The sequence below is a fragment of the Crocodylus siamensis genome, chromosome 4, assembly GCF_052110815.1.
Source record: "Crocodylus siamensis isolate JL-2025a chromosome 4, ASM5211081v1, whole genome shotgun sequence".
Taxonomy (NCBI): domain Eukaryota; kingdom Metazoa; phylum Chordata; order Crocodylia; family Crocodylidae; genus Crocodylus; species Crocodylus siamensis.
In genome coordinates this window covers 241,385,174-241,406,085 of record NC_143398.1, presented here as the reverse complement: position 1 = coordinate 241,406,085, position 20,912 = coordinate 241,385,174, and the positions used below count along the sequence as shown (strand labels likewise).

At 41.0% G+C, this 20,912-nt stretch overlaps 1 protein-coding gene across 2 annotated transcripts in view; it reads left to right on the top strand.

Moving 5' to 3' along the window:
- Positions 1 to 20,912, top strand: part of PTPN4 (protein tyrosine phosphatase non-receptor type 4) — a 213,236-nt gene that overhangs the window by 169,552 nt on the left and 22,772 nt on the right. Inside the window, exons 17-25 of one of the 2 annotated variants that reach the window (XR_016442124.1) lie at positions 3,300 to 3,383; positions 3,469 to 3,525; positions 7,925 to 8,081; positions 9,445 to 9,611; positions 13,768 to 13,858; positions 14,001 to 14,062; positions 15,690 to 15,836; positions 17,659 to 17,778; positions 18,400 to 18,518. Coding sequence is in view for 1 of the 2 variants with exons in the window: in XM_090046053.1 (XP_089902179.1) it covers positions 3,300 to 3,383; positions 3,469 to 3,525; positions 7,925 to 8,081; positions 9,445 to 9,611; positions 13,768 to 13,858; positions 14,001 to 14,062; positions 15,690 to 15,836; positions 18,400 to 18,528 (894 nt within the window). In the remaining variant the exon portion in view is untranslated. Of the gene's footprint in view, positions 1 to 3,299; positions 3,384 to 3,468; positions 3,526 to 7,924; positions 8,082 to 9,444; positions 9,612 to 13,767; positions 13,859 to 14,000; positions 14,063 to 15,689; positions 15,837 to 17,658; positions 17,779 to 18,399; positions 18,529 to 20,912 lie in introns of those variants that run through there. The other variant, XM_090046053.1, reaches the window with a different exon arrangement.

Below are 20,912 nucleotides of genomic sequence, written 5' to 3'. Positions count from 1 at the left end.
TATATACATCCCAAAGTATAATGCAACCTTGTTTTTGAAAGGCAGGTAATATGGGGGGGAAAATTTTTTTTTTCAGAGTTATGGCTGCACATAACAGGGACAGAGCCTGATCTTCAATTGACTCACACACCTTTTCCTGCTTAACTAAAGCTGAAACCTGAGCTGCTCCTGAATACTGGTTTCCATGGGTTGATCTTTGATATTGAAAAGAGCCAGGTAGTCTCCATGTGCATATACAGTAACTGTTGGAGCTAGTCAGGAATTCTTAAAGCAGCAATTGGTCAGTAAATGCTACTGCTTCAAAACCATGATCTTCTGTGCAGTGCACTAGTGTTGATGAACATTTCATCAAGCAATACTTCTCAGGTCCAGGATGGAACTCCTAGTCAAATCCAGGGAGAGACCCATGCAAGAATGTCTAGTAGTTTGGTGGTTAGATTATCCAGGTTTAAGTCTGCACTCGCAATTGGGCAGAAGCGTCCGTACCATTTGGATGTTCCGAGTGGGTAGATGTCAAATTAAGACATTCTTCGTTTTATCCTTATGTGGAAAATGAAAACTTTTGGAGGATGGAAGAATTGTTTTATTCCTACTTCTATGAAATACTACATAAACAAGACTGCTAATCTCAGACATTCATAAAGGTACAAATCACGCTCCCCAAAATGGAGATTTTAAAAATAAATTTGGGTTGTTGTTATTTACTTACTGGATTTTGAACTTCTGGGGTGTGTTCAGGTCACATTTTAAATATTTTACCCACAACCATGAGGGCTGGAAGTTTTCTGTGAGTGAAAGATGATGAGCCTTTAAGTGAAGCATGAAGTGTTGCAACATATGTGAGAGAATGCATTTTATTTAATTAAAACATGAAATAAAAGTTCTCTTTGTCTGCAGTAAACTAAGTTGCATAAAAGTGTAGTACAGCTCTGAAAAATGATGCTTTACTCAACAGAGCTTTTCCTGATGTGTGTTCAGTCATGTTTACTTGAGTGTCAAAAATAATGTTCAGGTGGTTTGGTTTTTTTTAACTCCTGTTAACAGCCCCTAAGCGCCAACTCAGCTGTGTTGGAATGAGCTGTATTCTCTTCCTTCATGTGCATTGTCGGCCTAATTGTTTGTTGAATTCCAGTGAGTTACATGTGTGCAAACTCTCAAAAAGCAATACGGAATTGTAACTGAAGGTCAACTTCGTTCAAACAAGTGCTTCTTTTTGGGTATTTTGCAAGAGGAAGAAACACAATATAGTTCTCAAACTTTGAGTTGAATTTGCAGGGTTGGAGTTGTATTATTTTTCCACTTGTAAACCTGAGTGCATGACATCAAAATCTTCAAGCCACAATAAACCCAGAACTTCAGGATGCTTTTTTGAAGAGGAGCTTTTCCAAGTAGACTGCCACTTTAAATTTTCAAGCAACTACATTTTTTTTCTCTTCTGTTGCACATAAGAATATTATTTTAAAGAGAAATCCCCAACATTTCTACCTCTTCAATTGATCTAAACTCATTTGAAGTTTTTTATGCATAATAGATGTACTTACGAAGTCTTTGGGACATGTATTCAAATAGTGACTTTTACTCCATCCACAGCATCTTAAAAACCCACTCTGAGAATTACTTCAAATGAAAAGCCTATGGATATAGGTATGCTTACCAACATGGAGGGCAAATGTGGTTGGAGAAGGCATACAGGATTCCCTTGGAGCTTTCATTGTAAATTAGCTCTTTCTTCTTTACAATACTTTGCAATACAGAATATTTACATCAATCCTAAAACCATCTGCAGTTGATGTAGCATTGGGCTGACCTTATTTCTGTTAGTGAGTCTTACCCCATTCTTCCAGTGTTCAGCCAGCACAGGTTAAAATGCTTAACTGGGAAACGCACAGAGCTCCCCCTTTGTTGTCAGCTTGTCTTGCATAGTTTCTTCTTCCTCTTTGCCATAAATATTTTCTGGAAGCAAGAGATTTATACAGAGTAAGTGGCTGGCTTTGTGGGTTACGGTGAGGTTTAAGTGAATAAAACCAGAACCTCCAGATTGAGTTAATGTTCCATGCAGCCCCTGGAAGGAACTACCGTCTGCAGACGTTTGCCTTCTGAGCCCCGCGGGGCTAAAGACCGTTCTGTGCAGGGAGTTGAGATGAGGCTTTTAGCAAGTTGCATCCCAGTTCCTTCCTGAGAATGAGCCTATAATGGTCTTGACACAGTTGCTCTCTTAAAAGGTTTACCTCTTGGTATCAGTGCTGTACAAGCATGAATCCTCACGTATGAAGTACAGTGAATCTCATCAAGGGCTGCTTTGGCTAGATTCAAAGCTGTTTAAATGGCACTCTGTTGAAGGCAAGAAAAATCACTGAAAAATTTGCCTGTCTGCAGCTTCCTCAGATTACTGTGTATGCTTGGCATAAGTCAGTGCTTACCCCCAATGAGCTGGAAGGCGGTAAAGGGAGTGTGTGCTTAATTGCATAAGTATGTTGAGGGAGTTGTGGCAGTAGTGGATGGAGGGTGTCTGATAATTTGTGGGGCGAGCAAATATGCATATTCCAAGCCACACAGAACTTGAGATGTGTAGTAAAGCATTTCAAACTGTTCCTAGAAGCCTGGAGAACGAATAAGGCCTGGAGCGCTTTACTGAAACAGCTGCCATTGTTAAATCCATATTATAGTTAGTCTGCTACAGTTTCTATCATCACAATGCCTAGTCTCAAATGCAACTCTTTTTTTACTGCAGTAATGGCAAATTTTAACTTCTCTGCATGAAACATGTAATACAGGGGTAGGCAACCCGTTACGCATGGCATGCAGGCAGAGGCGTTTTGCTTGGCACTCGCTCTTTGCGGAAGGGGCCAGGGCTGCGCTGACGCAAGGATCAGGCCCCTTACAGTTTCCCCGCTGTCTGTTGCTGGCACGCCAACCTGTTATAAATCAAGGTTATGGGTATTTTTGGCATTCTGCCCAAAAAAGTTGCCAATCCCTGCTATAATATCAGTTACACTTAAGTGACTGCAAACTGTAAGCTAATAGAATTAAAAAATCCCTTATTCTGCGAGCTTGCCTACACAGTCCCTCTGAGGATAGTTCATGAGCTCTTAAATCCAGCTAGGATGAGAGAAACAAACAGTTTGCTGGTTACTGTTGCTTTCTCACATCCCTTGTAGCAATTATCAGATATTTGATGAGGAAATTTGAAGTAGCTGTGATATTAGTGTGATTTTTTTGTTTTGTTTTGTTTTGTTTTTTAAGCCTGTATTAGCTGAGAATAAATTACACATAATATTATCTACTTCCTTTTCTGTTAGCCCAATGGCGGTGTTCCCCATGACAATCTTGTTCTGATCCGAATGAAACCAGATGAAAATGGGAGATTTGGCTTCAATGTAAAGGTAATACAAATCTGTGCACTTTCACAGAATAACCTTGAAAAACGTGACCTTTATGATTTGTAACTTGCCAATTTTTCTTTTGAAGGGTGGGTATGACCAGAAGATGCCTGTAATAGTGTCAAGAGTAGCCCCAGGAACACCTGTAAGTAGTCCAAAAAAAAATGTTGACGTGATATTTGTTTAATTAGATACGTATTCGGAATCCTCATAGCCATTTCCTTTGGCTTTTTTCCTTGGATGGAAAATATTGAATTCATACCCAGCTAGGAATAAAACTGTTCATATAGTATTTGCTCTGCCAAGCTAACAGTTGTTCTTTTAACAAATATCAAGGACAATAAAAAGTCCTTTTTTAGGTATGTGGGGAACCGGAGGAAAAGCAAGGGCAACATTGGACCCCTGCTGAACCAGATGGGGCAACTGACAACTGACGTCCAGGAAAAAGTCAACTTGCTAAATGGGTACTTTGCATCAGTTTTCCATCAGCCCCATGGGACAGCCCTGCCCACTATGGGTGAGGGAGATTCCTTGCCCTCCATCGAAGCTGACCTCGTGAAGGAACACCTTGACAGGCTGGGTACCTTCAAGTCAGCCGGCCCTGATGGGTTTACACCCAAGGGTACTCAGGGAACTGGCAAGCATCATAGCTCAGTCCCTGGCACAGATCTTTGAGAGTTTGTGGAGCTCTGGTGAAGTGCCCAATGATTGGAAGAGGGCCAATGTCGTACCTATCTTCAAGAAAGGGAGGAAAGTAGGTCCGGCAAACTACAGATGCATCAGCCTGACCTCTATCCTGGGGAAAGTCTTGGAAAAGATTATCAAGGAGGCCATCCTTAACAGGCTAGCTGAAAGCAGTATCCTGAGGGATACGCAGCATGGGTTTGTTGCGGGCAGGTCTTGCTTGACCAACCTCATTTCCTTTTATGACTAGGTGACCTATCACCTGGACAGGGGAGAAGAGAGCGATGTTATATACCTCGACTTTAAAAAAAAGCCTTTGTTCTGGTATCCCACGATCACCTCTTGGTTAAACTGGCTAACTGCGGCCTTGACGTCACCATGATCTGTTGGCTGGGGAACTGGCTCTGCAGTAGGACCCAGAGGGTGGTGGTCGAAGGGAGCCAATCGTCTTGGTGCGCTGTGACCAGTGGGGTCCCACAAGGCTCTGTCCTAGGGCCTACAATGTTTAACATCTACATCAATGATGTGGACATTGGTGTCAGAAGCAGACTGGCCAAGTTCGCCGACGACACCAAACTCTGGGGTAAAGCATCCACACCTGAGGACAGGCGGGTGATCCAGGTGGATCTGGACAGACTCATGAAATGGGCGGACGAGAACCTGATGGTGTTCAACACCAAAAAATGCAAGGTTCTCCACCATGGGAGGAAAAAAACTGCACCATGCTTATAGGCTCGGTAGTGCTACGCTGGTTAGCTCTACAGATGAAAGGGACTTGGGGGTCATGGTTGACCACAAGATGAATGTGAGCCTTCAGTGTGATGCTGCACCTAGTAAAGTGAGCAAAACGCTGTCTTGCATCCATAGATGCTTCTCAGACAGATCCCGGGACGTCATTCTCCCATTGTACTCGGCCTTGGTGAGGCCGCAGCTGGAGTACTGCGTCCAGTTTTGGGCTCCACAATTCAAAAAGGATGTGGAGAAGCTTGAGAGAGTCCAGAGGAGAGCCACGCACATGATCAGAGGTCAGGAAAACAGACCTTACCATGACAGGCTGAGAGCAATGGGGCTATTCAGCCTGGAAAAGTGCAGGCTCAGGGGTGATCTGGTGGCCACCTATAAGCTTATTGGGGTGCTCATCAGGATCTGGGGGAACAGCTGTTCACCAGAGCCCCCCAAAGGATGACAAGATCGAACGGTCACAAAATCTACTGTGATGTGTTCAGGCTGGACGTAAGAAAAAACTTCCTTACTGTCCGAGCCCCCAAGGTTTGGAACAGACTGCCACCTGAGGCGGTTCAAGCGCCCACTTTGAACGCCTTCAAAACCCATTTGGATGCTTATCTTGCTGGGATCCTATAATCCCTGCTGACTTCCTGCCCCTGGGGGAGGGAGCTGGACTCTGTGATCCTCCGGGGTCCCTTCCAGCTCAAATGTCTATGAAATCTATGAAATAACAGCTTCATATCATGAAGTAATAGTATTGTAGGTGTAATGGGCTTTCATATAATGAAAGCAGTGGGTAAGTAAATGTTAGTTTTAAATGGTTTGCTGACGACACCAAACTTTGGGGAAGAGTGTTCACACTTGAGGATAGGCTGATGATCCAGGCCGACCTCGATAGGCTTGCAAGGTGGGTGGATGAAAACCTAATGGCATTCAGTACAGAGAAATGGAAGGAGCTCCATCTTGGGAATAAAGGCCCGCATCACACTCACAGGCTTGGCAATGCTACGCTCGCTAGCACCATGACCGAAAGAGACCTGGGGGTCATGACTGACCACAAGATGAATACGAGCCACCAATGCAATACTGCAGCTGGCAAAGCAAACAAAACTCTGGCTTGCATCAACTGAGGCATCTTGAGCAAAACCCAGGATGTCATCCTCCCGTTGTACCCTTCATTGGTGAGGCTGCAGCTGGAGTACTGCATCCAGTTCTGGGCTCCACAATTTCAGAAGAACGTGGAGAAGCTTGAGAGAGTCCAGAGGAGAGCCAGGTGCATGATCAGAGGGCAGGAGAACAGGCCTTATGACGAGAGGCTGAGACCCTTGGGACTTTTCAGCCTGGAGAAGCACAGGCTCAGGGGGGACCTGGTGGCCTCCTATAAGTACATCAGGGGTGTGCATCAGGATCTGGGAGAGTGTCTGTTCACCAGAGCACCCCAGCGGATGACAAGGTACAACAGTCACAAACTCCTCCAAGACCGTTTTAGGCTGGACACAAGGAAAAACTTCTTTCCTGTCCAAGCCCCCAAAGTCTGGAACAGACTCCCCACAGAGGTGGTGCAAGCACCTACTCTGGACACTTTCAAGAAACATTTGGACACCTATCTTACTGGGATCCTTTGACCCTAACTGACTTCCTGCCCCTTGGGCAGGGGGCTGGACCTGATGATCTTGCAAGGTCCCATCCAGCCCTAACGTCTGTGAAATTTATGCAATATATTTACAAGACAACTTGAATAGTATTTCGTTTTTATTAACTAACTGAAAGACACAAATGTAATGATATTTTACACACAGGATAATAAAATACAAGACAAAGTCTCCCAAGATTGCTTTAATGTGATTGCTTTTATTACGTACTTTTCTAAAAAGTTAACTGCTTGCATTGCAGCTGGTGGTTGGGTGTTCTTAATTTTTTTTAGGTTTATCTGAGGGAAAACAGAGTAATTACAAGGGCTTATAATATGCAGTCAGAGCTACGCCTTGAGCCCTGATTCAGAATGCCACGTTCATTTTAAAAACATGTTATTTATATAACCTTAATTTATTTATGTTTATTTTAGTGCACATTTTTCATTTAGGTATTCATGCAGTTTAGTCCCATAAATCCTATGTGAAGATTTACAGCATAAAAGCAAGTTTTAAAGTAAAACTAAAAATTGCAAAACATTTTTGTTTTTACTGATGGATATAGTTGTAAGTAATGCCAGGATTTAGATTAAATCAGACATCATGAATCATTCATCATGACTGATTCTCTGTTGTTGTTTCTGGTGTTCGGTAGCTACCAATAATGTCTTCAACTAGGCACAATATTTTGACAGCTGATTACCATAAATAATGACCTGGTATTCGGTCACATTAATGCCAGCTTGGTGCTGTTTGTACACCTGTTAGAATAGAAGAAGATGTAAGTTTGCCAACATTAAAAAATTAAGCTGAATTACTTTTTTGCTTTTTAAATGAAAACATTAAATGTACGCGTTAACAGACTTAAATTGTTTTCATTGTCATTAATCTTTTTTCATTTGTATAGTAGCTAATTTTAGATTAATGAATTAAACATCTAGCAAAGCTTGATGCCAAAGACCCTGATTAAACTGTGATACGATCAGTATTTTCACTTCGGTTCTTGCCAGAATTACTGGTTACTGGTGCATTTCTTTTGGTCTTCATCATGCTTTTGTTACCGTGAATATGGTAGAAGCTTGTGAAACTGAATTGGACAAGATTTTGCTGTGCTGCTTCCTTCTTTCTGAGAGTGAAGCATGTCCTGCTTTCCTGCTGCTAATGCAGAATATAATTGAAACACAAGAGCTTATCCAAGCTTTCAGCTTCAGCAGACAGTATTAGGGGGGAATGTAACACCTGCCAAAAGATACTAAAATGAGTCTCCTCTCAACTCAGAATTGAAGCATTCCTGTGAAAGGCACCGTCTGTTTTGTGTAACACTTAACGCATCATTTTAATACAGTGTGGCCACTGTAGCAGTTTGTCTGGTAGAGTTCAGATTCCTCAGCATGGATACTCTGTTTGAGTTGTTGCTTTAAACTAACAAAATATGAAAGCCTTGTCCTTACAGTGCTGTTTGTTTAAAAAAAACCCCAAACCTTCATTTGTTTTCTGTTGCAGGCTGACCTCTGTGTCCCTCGTTTGAATGAAGGAGATCAGGTTGTCCTGATTAATGGCAGGGATATAGCAGAACATACCCATGATCAAGTTGTCATGTTTATTAAAGCTAGCTGTGAGAGGCACTCAGGGGAACTTGTGCTCCTTGTTCGACCCAATGGTGAGTGATTCATGGGTAACAAAAAATCTCTCCCCCTCCCTTCTTTAGGCTTAATGTTGTGTATTGGGATATGGATGCTAATAAACTTGGTGAAGGACCTCCCATTTTAAAAAACTCGTTCAGGTTGAAACTATACAAAATCATATATACATACAAATAGTATGTAGTATATCCCTCTGTTCCTAAAATAGTCAGTGTTCAGAATGAATTTAAATGACAGAAATTGAGATGAAAACTTGTATTTTTTCCTGAGTCGCATTTGATACTAACGGCTGTCTGATGGTACAAATTGAGTCCAGTTTTTACTCACCTGTATCCCAGAATAGCAATTTGTATGTCTTTGATTACCAGATAAATATGAGCTTGTTCAAGGATCTGAGATTTCTTCTAAGCAACCCAGACCTGTTGGTATTGTTGCTTTTGGAGGGAGCATAGTAGAAAAAGTATTTAAATGTAGTTTTAATGACAAGCTTGTACAATATGTTCATAGTGTATACTGTTAAAATGCAGTCAGCAGGCGGCTGCTGGTTTTTTTTCTGCTGCGCTGCTCAGTCACAGTAAAGAGCCTTGTAGCAGAAAAGTATAATGAGAAACAATAAGATTTAATCTGAATCATTCTGCTAGAGCACTTCATCCAACTGACAAATGATTTCTGCTTCATTCACTTGGTCATTCATTCATTTGTTCGTTCATTCATTCATTCATTCATGCATGTTACTTCCCTTTCTGGGTATTTAAACTATTTCATTGTTTTATACGTTTTCTCTATTTCATAAATTCTGCAGAATTTGTTTTCAGATTTGCCAAGGTGTAATATCCCTTGGAATGTTGGTTAGAATTGTAGCTTGAATAAAAACACTTATATTGTAGAATTTAAAAGTAGACATTATATACTCCTGCGCACTTTCACTTTATTTCATTTTTATGGCCAGGTTTTTCAAAACAATGCATGTTTGTTTGTGCTACTATGCATTCTGTACCGATAGTGAATGGTCTGCTAGTCGAGTCCTCATTAATAAACCCAGTGCTAAGTGAAATACAAAGTAAAAACATAAGCGCAGCTACTACAGTGTCTTCACATTTTGATGCTAGAAATAGGGAAGCAATTGAGAAAATTACAGTAGGCAAGATATGAACTACAATTTGGATTTTTGCAGTATGGCTAGGAAAGGGAATGATGCAAACTTAATTTTTTGGTGGACCATAATGACTACAGATTTCCTTGCTGTTGCAGGTTCAAGTGAGAATCATTATGGTACACTAGCCTAGATTTTGATACAGGAGGAATGTAAAAAGACAAGCATTCCATGTACCACCCAAGGGAGCGCCTTGCTCAGCCACCCTGTGTGTTTGTTTGTTGTAGCTGTCTATGATGTGGTAGAGGAAAAGTTGGAGAATGAGCCTGACTTTCAGTACATCCCTGAGAAATCCCCACTGGATGGTATCCATCAAGATGATAATGCTCTGAGAGAATCTATGATTCAGCTAGCAGAGGGGCTCATCACTGGAACTGTTCTAGCCCAGTTTGATGTAAGTATTGTCTGTAATTGTTTGCAGGTTCCAAGTTTGTAATTTTCAAACTTTACTGATATTTAAATGAGTTTAGAGTATATGTACAAGACAGTAATTTGTGTCATAAAGAAAGAACTAACAATTACTGAATAATTTTTGTATTGAATATTAACAGTGCAGAATAAAGTAAGCGATATCTATTCCTAAATGTTATTATAAAGAACTTTAAAATAAAATAAAAATTTTTCAATTTTAAAAATGATTTATTATGAAGATCTACTTATTTAACACTTTTTCATTTCTGAAAATACCAAAAAGTTGCAGACTCTTGTTCTGTACCCACAATGATTTTACTCACCGCTGAGCTGAAACTCAGCTTTATACAGGTATTCAGGAAATATAGAATACCGTTCCCAAGTGACTCTGCAGGCACAGTTTTAGAACAACTGGAATTATTCCTAATGTTAGGAAAACACAATTGCATTTTTATAACCAATGATTGTAAGACTGACTTGAAAATGGAGTCACCTCGTACCATGATGGTACATTTAGTCACAGAGAAGAGTGCCATCTACTTCCTCAAGAGCCAGCTGTTCTTTGGTGGTATCTCATCAAAGTATTGACAGAGCTTCACACCTCTGAAATCAGGTGAATTTAAAGCACACAGTACTGTGGTTGGAAGGGAGGAGAATATATCACACCAGTGTTCTCAACCTTTCAGCCCCACATGCCAATTGAGTGGCCAAGCAGCAGTCTGTAGGCCTGATCCCACACGTGGTGTTGGTCTAGAGGTCTGATGTAGTGTGGGGTTGGTCCATGAGCGGAAACTAGCATGCCTGCCTCATCCTGTACACTGGATCTGGTTGTGGACTGACTCTGCACTCCAGCTGTACCCTGACACAGTCTAGTGCATGGAGAGCCACATCCGGGGGCTGTCCTTTGGTGGAGGGTGAATTGGGGCAGCTGTCCCGGACCCCACGCTTTGGTGGGCCCCGTGGAGCCAGGCAGGAGCTGGCCGGAGTAGCTGCAGTCCCACTCCTTACAGTGTTACAGAGGCTTTGCACAGGCTGATTTGCCCTGAGCCCTGCACACCCCCCTACGGTTGGCTGTGGCCACATCATCTAGCCCACAGGACTCCCCATAGATCCAGAAATTTGGCAGCAGGGGAATGGCTATTAGTGCTGCCACTGCTCCTCCACTGACAATTTTCTGGACCTATGGAAAGATGTGTGGGGCAGATGATCTGGCTTTGTGGGCTGGATGTTGGGCACTGCTGTATTACACCAGTGAAATAACTTGTCAAATGGACATGTCCCTTTTTCACATAATGTATTGTGGCATACTCTTATAGAGACCTGATTATGCTCTTGCTGCAGAAGTCCTTGGCAAAGTTTTCACTGCTCTAAAGGAGACCAGGACAAGACCCTACAGTAGAAGTGTTTTGACTATGCTCTATTGACGAAGTTTTTGATCAGAAGCATTTTGGGGCAAGTTTGTGCTCAGTAAGAACTCGCAACAGCTTTCATAGTCCTTTTTGGCTCTGTAATATCTACGGCTATCCCATGGAAACTGGAAGTAGAAACTGGTTTTCTTCCCCAAATTGTTTCTTCCATGTCACATGTGTGCGCCTATATTCTTGTTGTTTATTACTGTGTGGTTGCTTGTGTGGCCTCTGTATGATCTCTTTTTTTTAAAGCTAAGAGTTCAAGCACCCATTTTGTTCAAAACAATATAACAGTAGCACAAATTTCACAAATATAAAGGGAAAAGTAGAGTTTTTTTCCAATCTTCTGTCTGTTTAAACTGTAAATTGTGATTGGCAATGCCTTATTAAGCCTATTGAATTGAACCTTGGTTGACTTTAGTCAATCTTATTTTATGTAACCTATTAAAACTATGCTTTAAGGAAACCCATTTTCCATTTCAAATTATATTTATGTTTTTGCATGCACATAGAGTAATGATTTTATCTTTCATTTTAATTTCAAGCCAGAATTTAAATAAGATAGCCTCTGGTGCCATCAGGATCATTTCTAATCTCACCTTTCATCTCCTGCTTTCTTTGTTCAATTGCAAGTAGAGACAGAATTTGAACTATTGTGCTTATTTTACTGTGGCCAAGTTTAACCTGAAAGTAAATAGCTGTTGTGGTAACCCCGTTTGCTTTAGATGCATGTTTGCCCATCTACCTCAACAGGAAAAGAAAGGTCACAGAATGATGACAGTAAATAAATTATATCAGAAAGTTATAAGAGGTGGGATAAATGTGGTTCATTTTTATTATAATTCAGTTTAGGAGAGTACATGTAAATAAGCTGTGGTTCAAAAATCACTCAAACCCTTATGGAATATTGGAAATTGTCACCTTGTACCTTGAGAGAATTTGCTAGAGGCATTTAAAAAGTGATGTGAAGGGAGAAGCTAGTTACATCATGAATGTGATGTTGGAAACTGAGTAATGCATCTCCAAGGAAGAAATAAATAGTAGGCCTAGATTAAGTACTAAAAAGGCTAAACCCCCTTCCCCACCCCCCCCAAAAAAAACCCCAAATGATTTTTCTGAACTTAGATTCAGATTTAAATATGCTAGTGGAAAAGGAATACAGAATCTATTTTTTCTGAACTTTGTTCTGGAATGATCTTACACTTGCTCTCAATCTAATAACAGATAATATATGAGAAGACCAACTAGCATCATTCAGATGTCATGAACACACACAAGATCTGTAACTGTATTTGTGCAGTCTCCTTTCCTTTTGCGCAATGGCATATTTCCTAGATTTGTCACTTTACCTGATTGCAGGAGGACCATGTTTATTTTCCCTATAATGCAACATCCAGCCCTATATCAGTGGTTAAGGAGATGGCAGAATTTCTAGAAAACTGAGTTTTAGTCTTGCCACGATCTTCATTTATTTTTATCTGTGCTACTTCATGCTTCAGGGAGATCTTTTGTCTGTTCCTTTTGAACTGAGCTGTCAGCTATAGGCAGTTGGTCTCTGCATTCCTGCATAAATATCCCTGGAACTCCCTGGCACGTGTTCATGTAATGGCAGGATGGCATCTGATCCACAGTCACGCCTTCTGCCATGCCCCATTTGCATGGCAGGAGACATGATTTGAGACTGGGAATCAGTTCCTCAGTTCCCAAAAGCAGTGGTGCTAGTGGGCGCCCCCTGCACTAGCAAGTTGAAAGCAGGGTGCTCACATGAAGGGCTGACAACCAGCTGATTGTCAAAGCCCCTGTGATGGGCAGCCTGGCCTGGTGGAGTAGAGAGGGGATAGCAGCCCAGCCAGGCTAGGGGTAGGGAGCAGAGGCTTCCCCTGCCAGGGATGTCACATCCTCTGTCACACCCTCTGCCAGGCAGCCTGGCCACAGGGTTTTAAGTCACTCACAGAGCCTTTGCTCCCCACACCTCGGGCTGGGCCAACAATCCTCTACTTGTCAGTCTCAGCCCCAGGACCACGCTGGAGCCAAGTTTGAATTTTGGTGTGGTCTAGGGGCTGGGGGAGCTGTCAACTAAGCCCCACCATACAGGCAGCATCAAGCTACAGTGGGGCTACCCCTAGGGCATTCAGTTTAAGATGTGATTAAAACCAGCCACAAAATTATTTCGCTGTTTGTGGAATAATTTTGTAGCTGGTTTTGCATTTTGTCTCACAATTCATTACCTGAGCATACAGCTGGGTTATTGTGAGTTAAGATGCAATTAACAGGTTAATTGCATCTTAAATGTAACATCCCCAGGTAAGCCTAAGAGAGAGATTAATTACAATACTGCGTATAAATATCAGACAAGGTTTGTGGCAGGACCTGGGGGGAACAGCCAGTGGATCTCTACATAGTATGGAACTTCTGGCCCAGAACACTGTATGAAGATGCAGTTGGGCATTTCCTCTACTCGCACCGTGCCATTGGATATTGACCTTTAATTGCTTTTAATACCTCCTTGGAGCTTAGGCTTCCATTTCTTAGTCTTCATGAGCAAATTTACTGAATGTGTCATCAGGTGTTTGACTGACCTGTGAAAAGTCAGGAAGTATTATGATTGTGAGTAGAAATAGTGTGTGAAGTATGGTAATCTGCTTGTCACTTCGTGTTTGACAAGTGCCTACATGTTAATAAATCTTTTCTGCCTGTTTTTATTTAATCAATTTTATTCTTTTTTTTTAGCAATTGTATAGAAAAAAACCTGGAATGACAATGTCTTGTGCCAAATTACCTCAAAACATTTCCAAAAATAGATACAGAGACATTTCGCCTTGTGAGTATTTGTGTGTATATGTTTGTGTGTGTGCACGTGCAGGCATGCATGTGCACATGTGTACATACATACTTGGTTTTTTAATTTAACTATTTTATTGTACTTACTAGATAAATAACATTAAATTTAAAATTATTTTCAGATGATGCTACACGGGTCATTTTAAAAAGTCATGAAGATTACATCAATGCAAATTATATAAATGTGAGTAGATTTCTGGACAAGAGCATTTGACTTGTATTGATTTTAGAGTTTCTTTATGGAAAACTTAAAAAAATAAGGTAATTAACCCTTTCTTAAATCTTCCTTAAATGTAACCTGGGCTGGAATAGCTAGGAAATACTTTCATCAAATGGCTAAAATGTTAATAGGTTTGTTTATAAAAACTAGTGGTTAATTGGTTCCTAATTCCTCTTGGTGAAATTGAGAGACTTTATATACAGCAATAAAGGCTTGAATTTTAGTTCAGAGGGAGTTGTTGTTGGGGAAAAAGTAGGCCTCTAGGGAAGGAATTATTTCCAGTTTGCATATGAACATTGTGGTTGGCGGTAGTTTACAAAATCGGTGAAGTTCAGTTTGGGAAAAGTTGCAGTAAGTTTTTTGTCGGCTTGTAGCCAGTAACAAAGAAACTATGGCTAGTGACTTCATTTCAGGGACCCAAAGCAAAGATTTTTATTTTAAGATTTATATTTAATTTATAAAAATACAAGCATCTGATATTGGGCATACTGCTGGCTAAACTACCATCTTTAATGGTGTGTAGGTCAATGCGGTGCGTAAGTCGACCCCATTTTCTGATCCAAAAAGTTAGGAATTTCATAGATCCGGTGCATAAATCAACCTAACTTTTTGGATCAGAAATCTGAGGTTGACTTACACCCACCCCCACACACCCTCACTACAGGCCAGGTCCCTGGGGGGTGGTGAACATATGCCTCAGGACTGCTCACAGGGGACAGGTCTAAGCTCGGCTGTTGCAGCCCCATCCCCTGCGACTGGTGCTGCCTGGGCCATGCCAGCCGAGCACTGACCCTGGTGTTGCTCACAGGGGATGGGGCTGCGCCAGCTGAGCCTGATCCTGTCTTGCGAGTGGCTCCGGGCTCGGTGATAGGCTGGTGTAGCCCATGTAGTACTGCTCACAGAGGATGGGGGCACGCCAGCTGAATGCCAAGCCCGGCACTGATAGCTGGGGATGGGACCAGGCTTGGTGCTCAGCTGGCATGCCCCCATCTCCTATGTCAGGCCTGGCCCTGTACACTGCAAGCGGTGTTGCCAAGTGCCGAGCCCAGCCCCATTCCCTGCGAGCGGTGCCAGGCTCGGCACTTGGCAGCGCTGCCTGCAACAGACAGGGCCAAGCTGAGCGTGAATTAACCGAGAAGGGTACTGCTTGGGCCACGCCAGCTGAGGCCAAGCCCGGTACCACTTGTAGGGGATGTTGATGTGGTGACAAGGCTGAATTTTAAGAATTAAAAGTTGGGCTTATACACTATGAAATATGGTATTTGGGCACTTCACTATAAAGCTTTTACACATCTTCATCATTTTGACTAATCGTATTGAGTGTGTAGATATTGTGCTACTAAATAATTCTGTCAGGAAATAAGAAGACCTTTCCTCTGAGTGGCAGGGGTTTTTTTGTGTGCCTTTTTCAGACTGTGGTTTGTTGATGGATAGATTGATCAATTTTGATAGATTGATTAATATTATTGAATCATGCTTTCTGTCTTTGTTTAGGTTTCAATTATCCATCCAATACTAAATTTGGGTTATATAAAATTGCTATGAGAGTAATGCTGTTGAAGAATTAAAATATGGTTTTGTTTTCTCTTAGATGGAGATCCCTTCTTCCAGCATAATAAATCAGTACATTGCTTGTCAAGGTCCATTACCAAACACTTGTCCTGATTTTTGGCAAATGACTTGGGAGCAAGGTTCAGCTATGGTTGTAATGTTGACTACTCAAGTTGAGCGAGGCAGAGTAAGTCCAAGTTGTGACTTGAACTTTACCTTAATAGTCTTTGAAAAATTCTTTGGGGCATTTACCTTAAAAGACATGGCCAGTAGGATAATTACATAACTTTTATGGCTGTTTTTGCTAGTTAAGGTTCCCTACTCGTACATTTGTTTGTGTATGGTGTCATCATGATATCACAGCAATTACCTGTAATACAATGGAGACCTTGGAGAAGGGGCATCAGATCTGTGCATCTGTCTTAAATGTGCCACTGCTTCTAAGCCGTGCCTCTGTGCTGTTCAGTATTGCCTGTTGATATTTGTGGGCTTGCAGATTAACTACTTTGTGGGTAATCTCTTTTTACAGAAGATTTTTAGGTTCTTTGATTAGTCCTAACAGTTCTCAACCTTGTTTTCGAAACATACTTCAACTGTAGTGACCAAATGCCTCAAACCGAGGGATTGTGGCACTTGCCTCGTAAACCGAGGGATTGTGGGTCCAGGTCCCCACTTGGGTGAGGAGGTCATCTCTGCTGCTTTATTTTCAGCTAAAATCTATATTATAATATATTAATCTGCATCTTAATATATTAAACTGCTTATGTAAAAAAATTAATAAATAAATAAGTAGATCCGATTATTAGAAGTGATAATGTAGATGTTGCCTTATCTGCTTCAGCTAATTTCACAAAGATAAAATGTGCTTCAGATGCAACTGTTTTGAGTTTGTCTCCTGAATAATTTTGTTTGTTGCATTGCCTCTGTCCAGGGAATCAGTTATTATCACATGCCTGATGTATTTCATATTGTATTCTTGGTAAACTGCTTAAAATATTAAGTAATAGTTGTGAAATGAAGATTTTGGGGGGGGGGGTAATCTTTTTTGTTGGATTGACTGTATAATTTAATGAGGTCTTATACAAGCTTTTTGTTCACATTGTGCCCATAGTAAGGTCTTGGAAAGAAGCAGAGATGGTCTTAAACTAAATACCAGATGGAACAATTCCATTTGTTTTAACCCCATTATGGAAATTTAAATGCCTACTTAAAATAAAGAGGGCAGTAGATCTGTGGAGACAGGTTATCAGAAATAACTAAAGAAGGCACTGTCGGCACTAGAAGTGCACTTTCTAAACTAACACGATTGCATAAGCTTTCATGAGTCACAGCTCGCTTTATCAGATGCTTTGAAAGGACATGTAGGGAGCAGGTTCTCGAGTTCAGTAACTACAGACCAAGTCAAGTGCAGCTGAAATAGAACAATGCAATTACGTAAAACAATAAAACCATTTGAAAAAGGAAGAGGGTTGTTATTATCTGGAACTTTTGAATATATAAGGATAATCGCCAGGTAGCTGCATTTGTTAAATAATTTAACAAAATTTCACTAAAATTTCAACATTATTCAAAGTTTTCTTTGGTGGGTTTTACAAACAATATCCATAATCCTGCCCAGAAGAATGGGTCTGTGCTTTGGATAGACTAATTAATTCAGACTTAATACAGCTGTGTGTATGTGTATTCTAACTTTTAATATAACCATGTATTTGCTGTGGTTGTCTGACCCACCAGCTATAATTAATAATGATAGGGAATGTTGAAATGTTTTAAAACTATTTGGCAATTCCTCTGTTTTAGTTGGTGATTCTCTGTTCCCAAATAAGCACAATGAGAGGGAATTTCAGTGCAAGTGCACTTTTAACTTACTTCAGTGCTCTTTGAAGATCTGCTAACAACAGACTCCATATAGCAGTTCTCTAAAGTGTTTTTTTACACTGATATTTATAGAATTCTTTGAGAGCTGCTAAACATGGAAATAAAAAGACTTATTTATCTTATACCCGTAGGCAGACTCCCTGCTCTAAAGCTGATCGTGGGGCTACTGACGTCACTATCCCACTGCATGCCGGGGTGTCTCAGTGGAGCAGGAAGTCTGCAAATCTGGCTGCTCTTAGAGAATCTGCCAGGTGGGTTGGAAAGATAAAAAGTACACTTGAGCTGAAATGACCGCTGTTGATATTGAGTCTTTTGAGCAGTTGGTCATAAAGATGCATATTTTTTAAGTTCTCATTTAACTTTTAAGATTTTTGGTAAACCCACCAAAGTCCACCACCTACACTCCTTAGTTTTCTCCCTGTTGGTGCTTTGTCATTGCTTACAGCCGCCGCCTTCTTTTCACTTTTTTTGTGTAAATAAGCTTTAAAAGAGGATTATTTTAGGATTATTGGTCAAATGTATGCAAGACAACCCCTTTCACTGGTATCAAGATGGACTATTAGCTTGATACTTACCAAAAGAGTAGTATCAGAAGTTGCTCACAATTTTATAGGAAACTGAACTTGAGTTTTACTGCCTTTATGAAGGAAACATCATTGAAAAGAGAAGCAGGAGTTTATATATAGTACTTTACTTTTTGTACAGTAATCAGGTAAAAAGATACTGCAGGCAATGTTATAGTTGGTGTATTTAGTTACCAGTGACTTAATAACATTTTCAAAGTGATTTTTTTTTTTACTAAATACAGGGATGCACAGAATATTATTTTTAACCATCTAACAATTGCATCTTTGAAAATCTGTTGACCTTAGGTTAAGTGCCATCAGTACTGGCCAGAGCCTACAGGAAGCTCATCATATGGGAATTTCCAGATTGCCTGCCATTCAGAAGAAGGAAATCCTGCTTATGTCTTCAGAGAGATGACACTGACTAACCTGGAGGTAAAACCACACTGTGGGTTTTAGGGTAATTCTGTAGAATCCTCAAAGTAAAACTCCCTAATTGCAGATTTTCTCTTCAGCGTTATGGCACATTCTCTTTGGAGTATACCCATTTGATTATTTTAGAATCTGGTAGAAAGTTAGCTTTACTGTAAAGTTCTTTCTTGTGTGAATTATTTTCTCTAAACGAATACATGACTTTTGCCACTGCATTTTTGTGATTAAAATATTTGTGGAATAACACACTTATTTAATCCTGTGTGTTTCTATTGGCTTTCCTCAGAAACAGGACCTAGATGTACCATGGCAAATGTAAGAGACTCCAAATACAGTCAGGGATCAAGTCTGGGGAGGAAGGCTGCTTTTCTGTAGGAGCTTTCCTTCCTGACCATAACCACAGCTGAATACACAGAGACCCTAAAATAAGCCCAATGCCTGTTTTTATCCGTCTACAAACAAACAACCAAACAAATAAAATATACACCCTGATGTCTTGAATCTTCTGGAACCATGGATAGCTACTCTGTAAAAACTTGAAGCTGAAGAGTATAGACAGGCAAAGGGTGAGAGCTTGTCGGTAGGGTGGATTGTGGTCCGAACTCTCCCATGGGTAGTTTTCAGACTGTGGAATGAACCCACCCCCTCCCAAAGAGCTAAGGACCACCACAAACTTTTAATGAAATATCTACAGTTTAGCTGCACATCAATAAATTAAACTCCCTGATGGTAATGCAGGATTACACGCATTTCCATATCTAAAATCACTGGAGAAAAAGCAAAATTCCTTTTTGACTTCTTTATACTCTTACACATGGGACATGCTAGCAGGTACAGTTCTGATGATGAACCTTCATTATAGCAGTGCCTGCTAGAGAGCTTATGTGTTCCTCCAGTCCTGCATCATATAGCTCCTGGACGTTTTGAGTGTGCTGCCCAGCAAGCAGATTAGGGGCCCACCCGCACCCCTGGGAGGGCTGTGGTGGCTCTGCCAGACTCCTCCCAGGGGTATGGGCTTGGAACCAGTGGCAGCACCAATCTTCCTGGCACTGGGTGTGGGCTGCGCCCAGTGCTGGTCCCAGGCGGCAGTAACAGCCTCCTGTGGTCCATGCAGCCATATCAGGGGCCCGCACCCCTGGGCAGGAGTCTGGCAGAACCCCACAGCCTTTCTGGGGGTGCAGGCAGGCCCCTGATAATGCTGGATGACAGGAGGCTGCTCCTGCTGCTTGGGATTGGTGTTGGGCACTGCCTGTTTTAGCTTTCAGGCTATGCTAAAATTATTATCAGTTACTCTTTGAAGGGGTTAAATTTTTTTCATAAGCATCCTATCTTTAGTAGACCTTAAGATTAAGTGGAAGGGAAGTATATTCCTTGTTTTCAGACTTAATATCAGAATTGTGAACAATTGAGCAGTGATGTCATATTTTCAATATATGACATTCATATTTCCTGTTTTTTATTCCAAAAATGCTGTATCTGACCAACTTCCAGAAGAGCATAGGAAGTTAGCCAGTGCCTCTGGGTAGTAGCAAAACATTCTCTAAAAGTGTCATTTTCTATTTTATGCATGCTTTTAAACCAATACACTCATCACAGTATCAGAATTGCTTCCAGTAGGACATTAAGCAGTGTGATTGCACATACTATTTTTTCATATACTTCCCCCAGAGGGAGATAAGCATATAATGGACTGCTTCATTTTGGTAGGGTTAGAGTGACTTTTTTTTTTTAAATTTTTGTTGTTGTCTGTTTGAGAAGACAAGGTCAAAGCACTGTGCCTTGGCATGGGAGTGGAAGGTGTTCAAGTTTGTGGTGGTCCTTAGCTCCTTGGGAGGAGATTGGGTTTATTCCACAGTCTGAAAACTACCCATGGGAGAGTTTGGACCAGTCTACCCTACCCGCAAGCTCTCACCCTTTGCCTGTCTATACTCTTCAGCTTCAAGTTTTTACAGAGTAGCTATCCATGGTTCCAGAAGATTCAAAACATCAGGGTGTATATTTTATTTGTTTGGTTGTTTGTTTGTAGATGGGTTAAAAACAGGCATTGGGTTTATTTTAGGGTCTCTGTGTGTTCAGTTGTGGTTATGGTCAGGAAGGAAAGCTCCCACAGAAAAGCAGCCTTCCTCCCCAGACTTGATCCCTGACTGTATTTGGATAGATATGCTTGCATTATAGACAGAGGTACGTATCTGACAACCTTTTTTATCAGCTATGTAGTACTGGGAATTAGAAAAACAATAATTTTACTTAAAACAGAGAGTATGATTTACACACAGATGCAACAAATATGGAACCTGCCATAGTCCAGGCTTCAGGAAAAACAACACTCACGACACGGTATCTATTTTAAAATAGCAATCTTCTCTTTGTTTTGCCTTTTGCCTTAG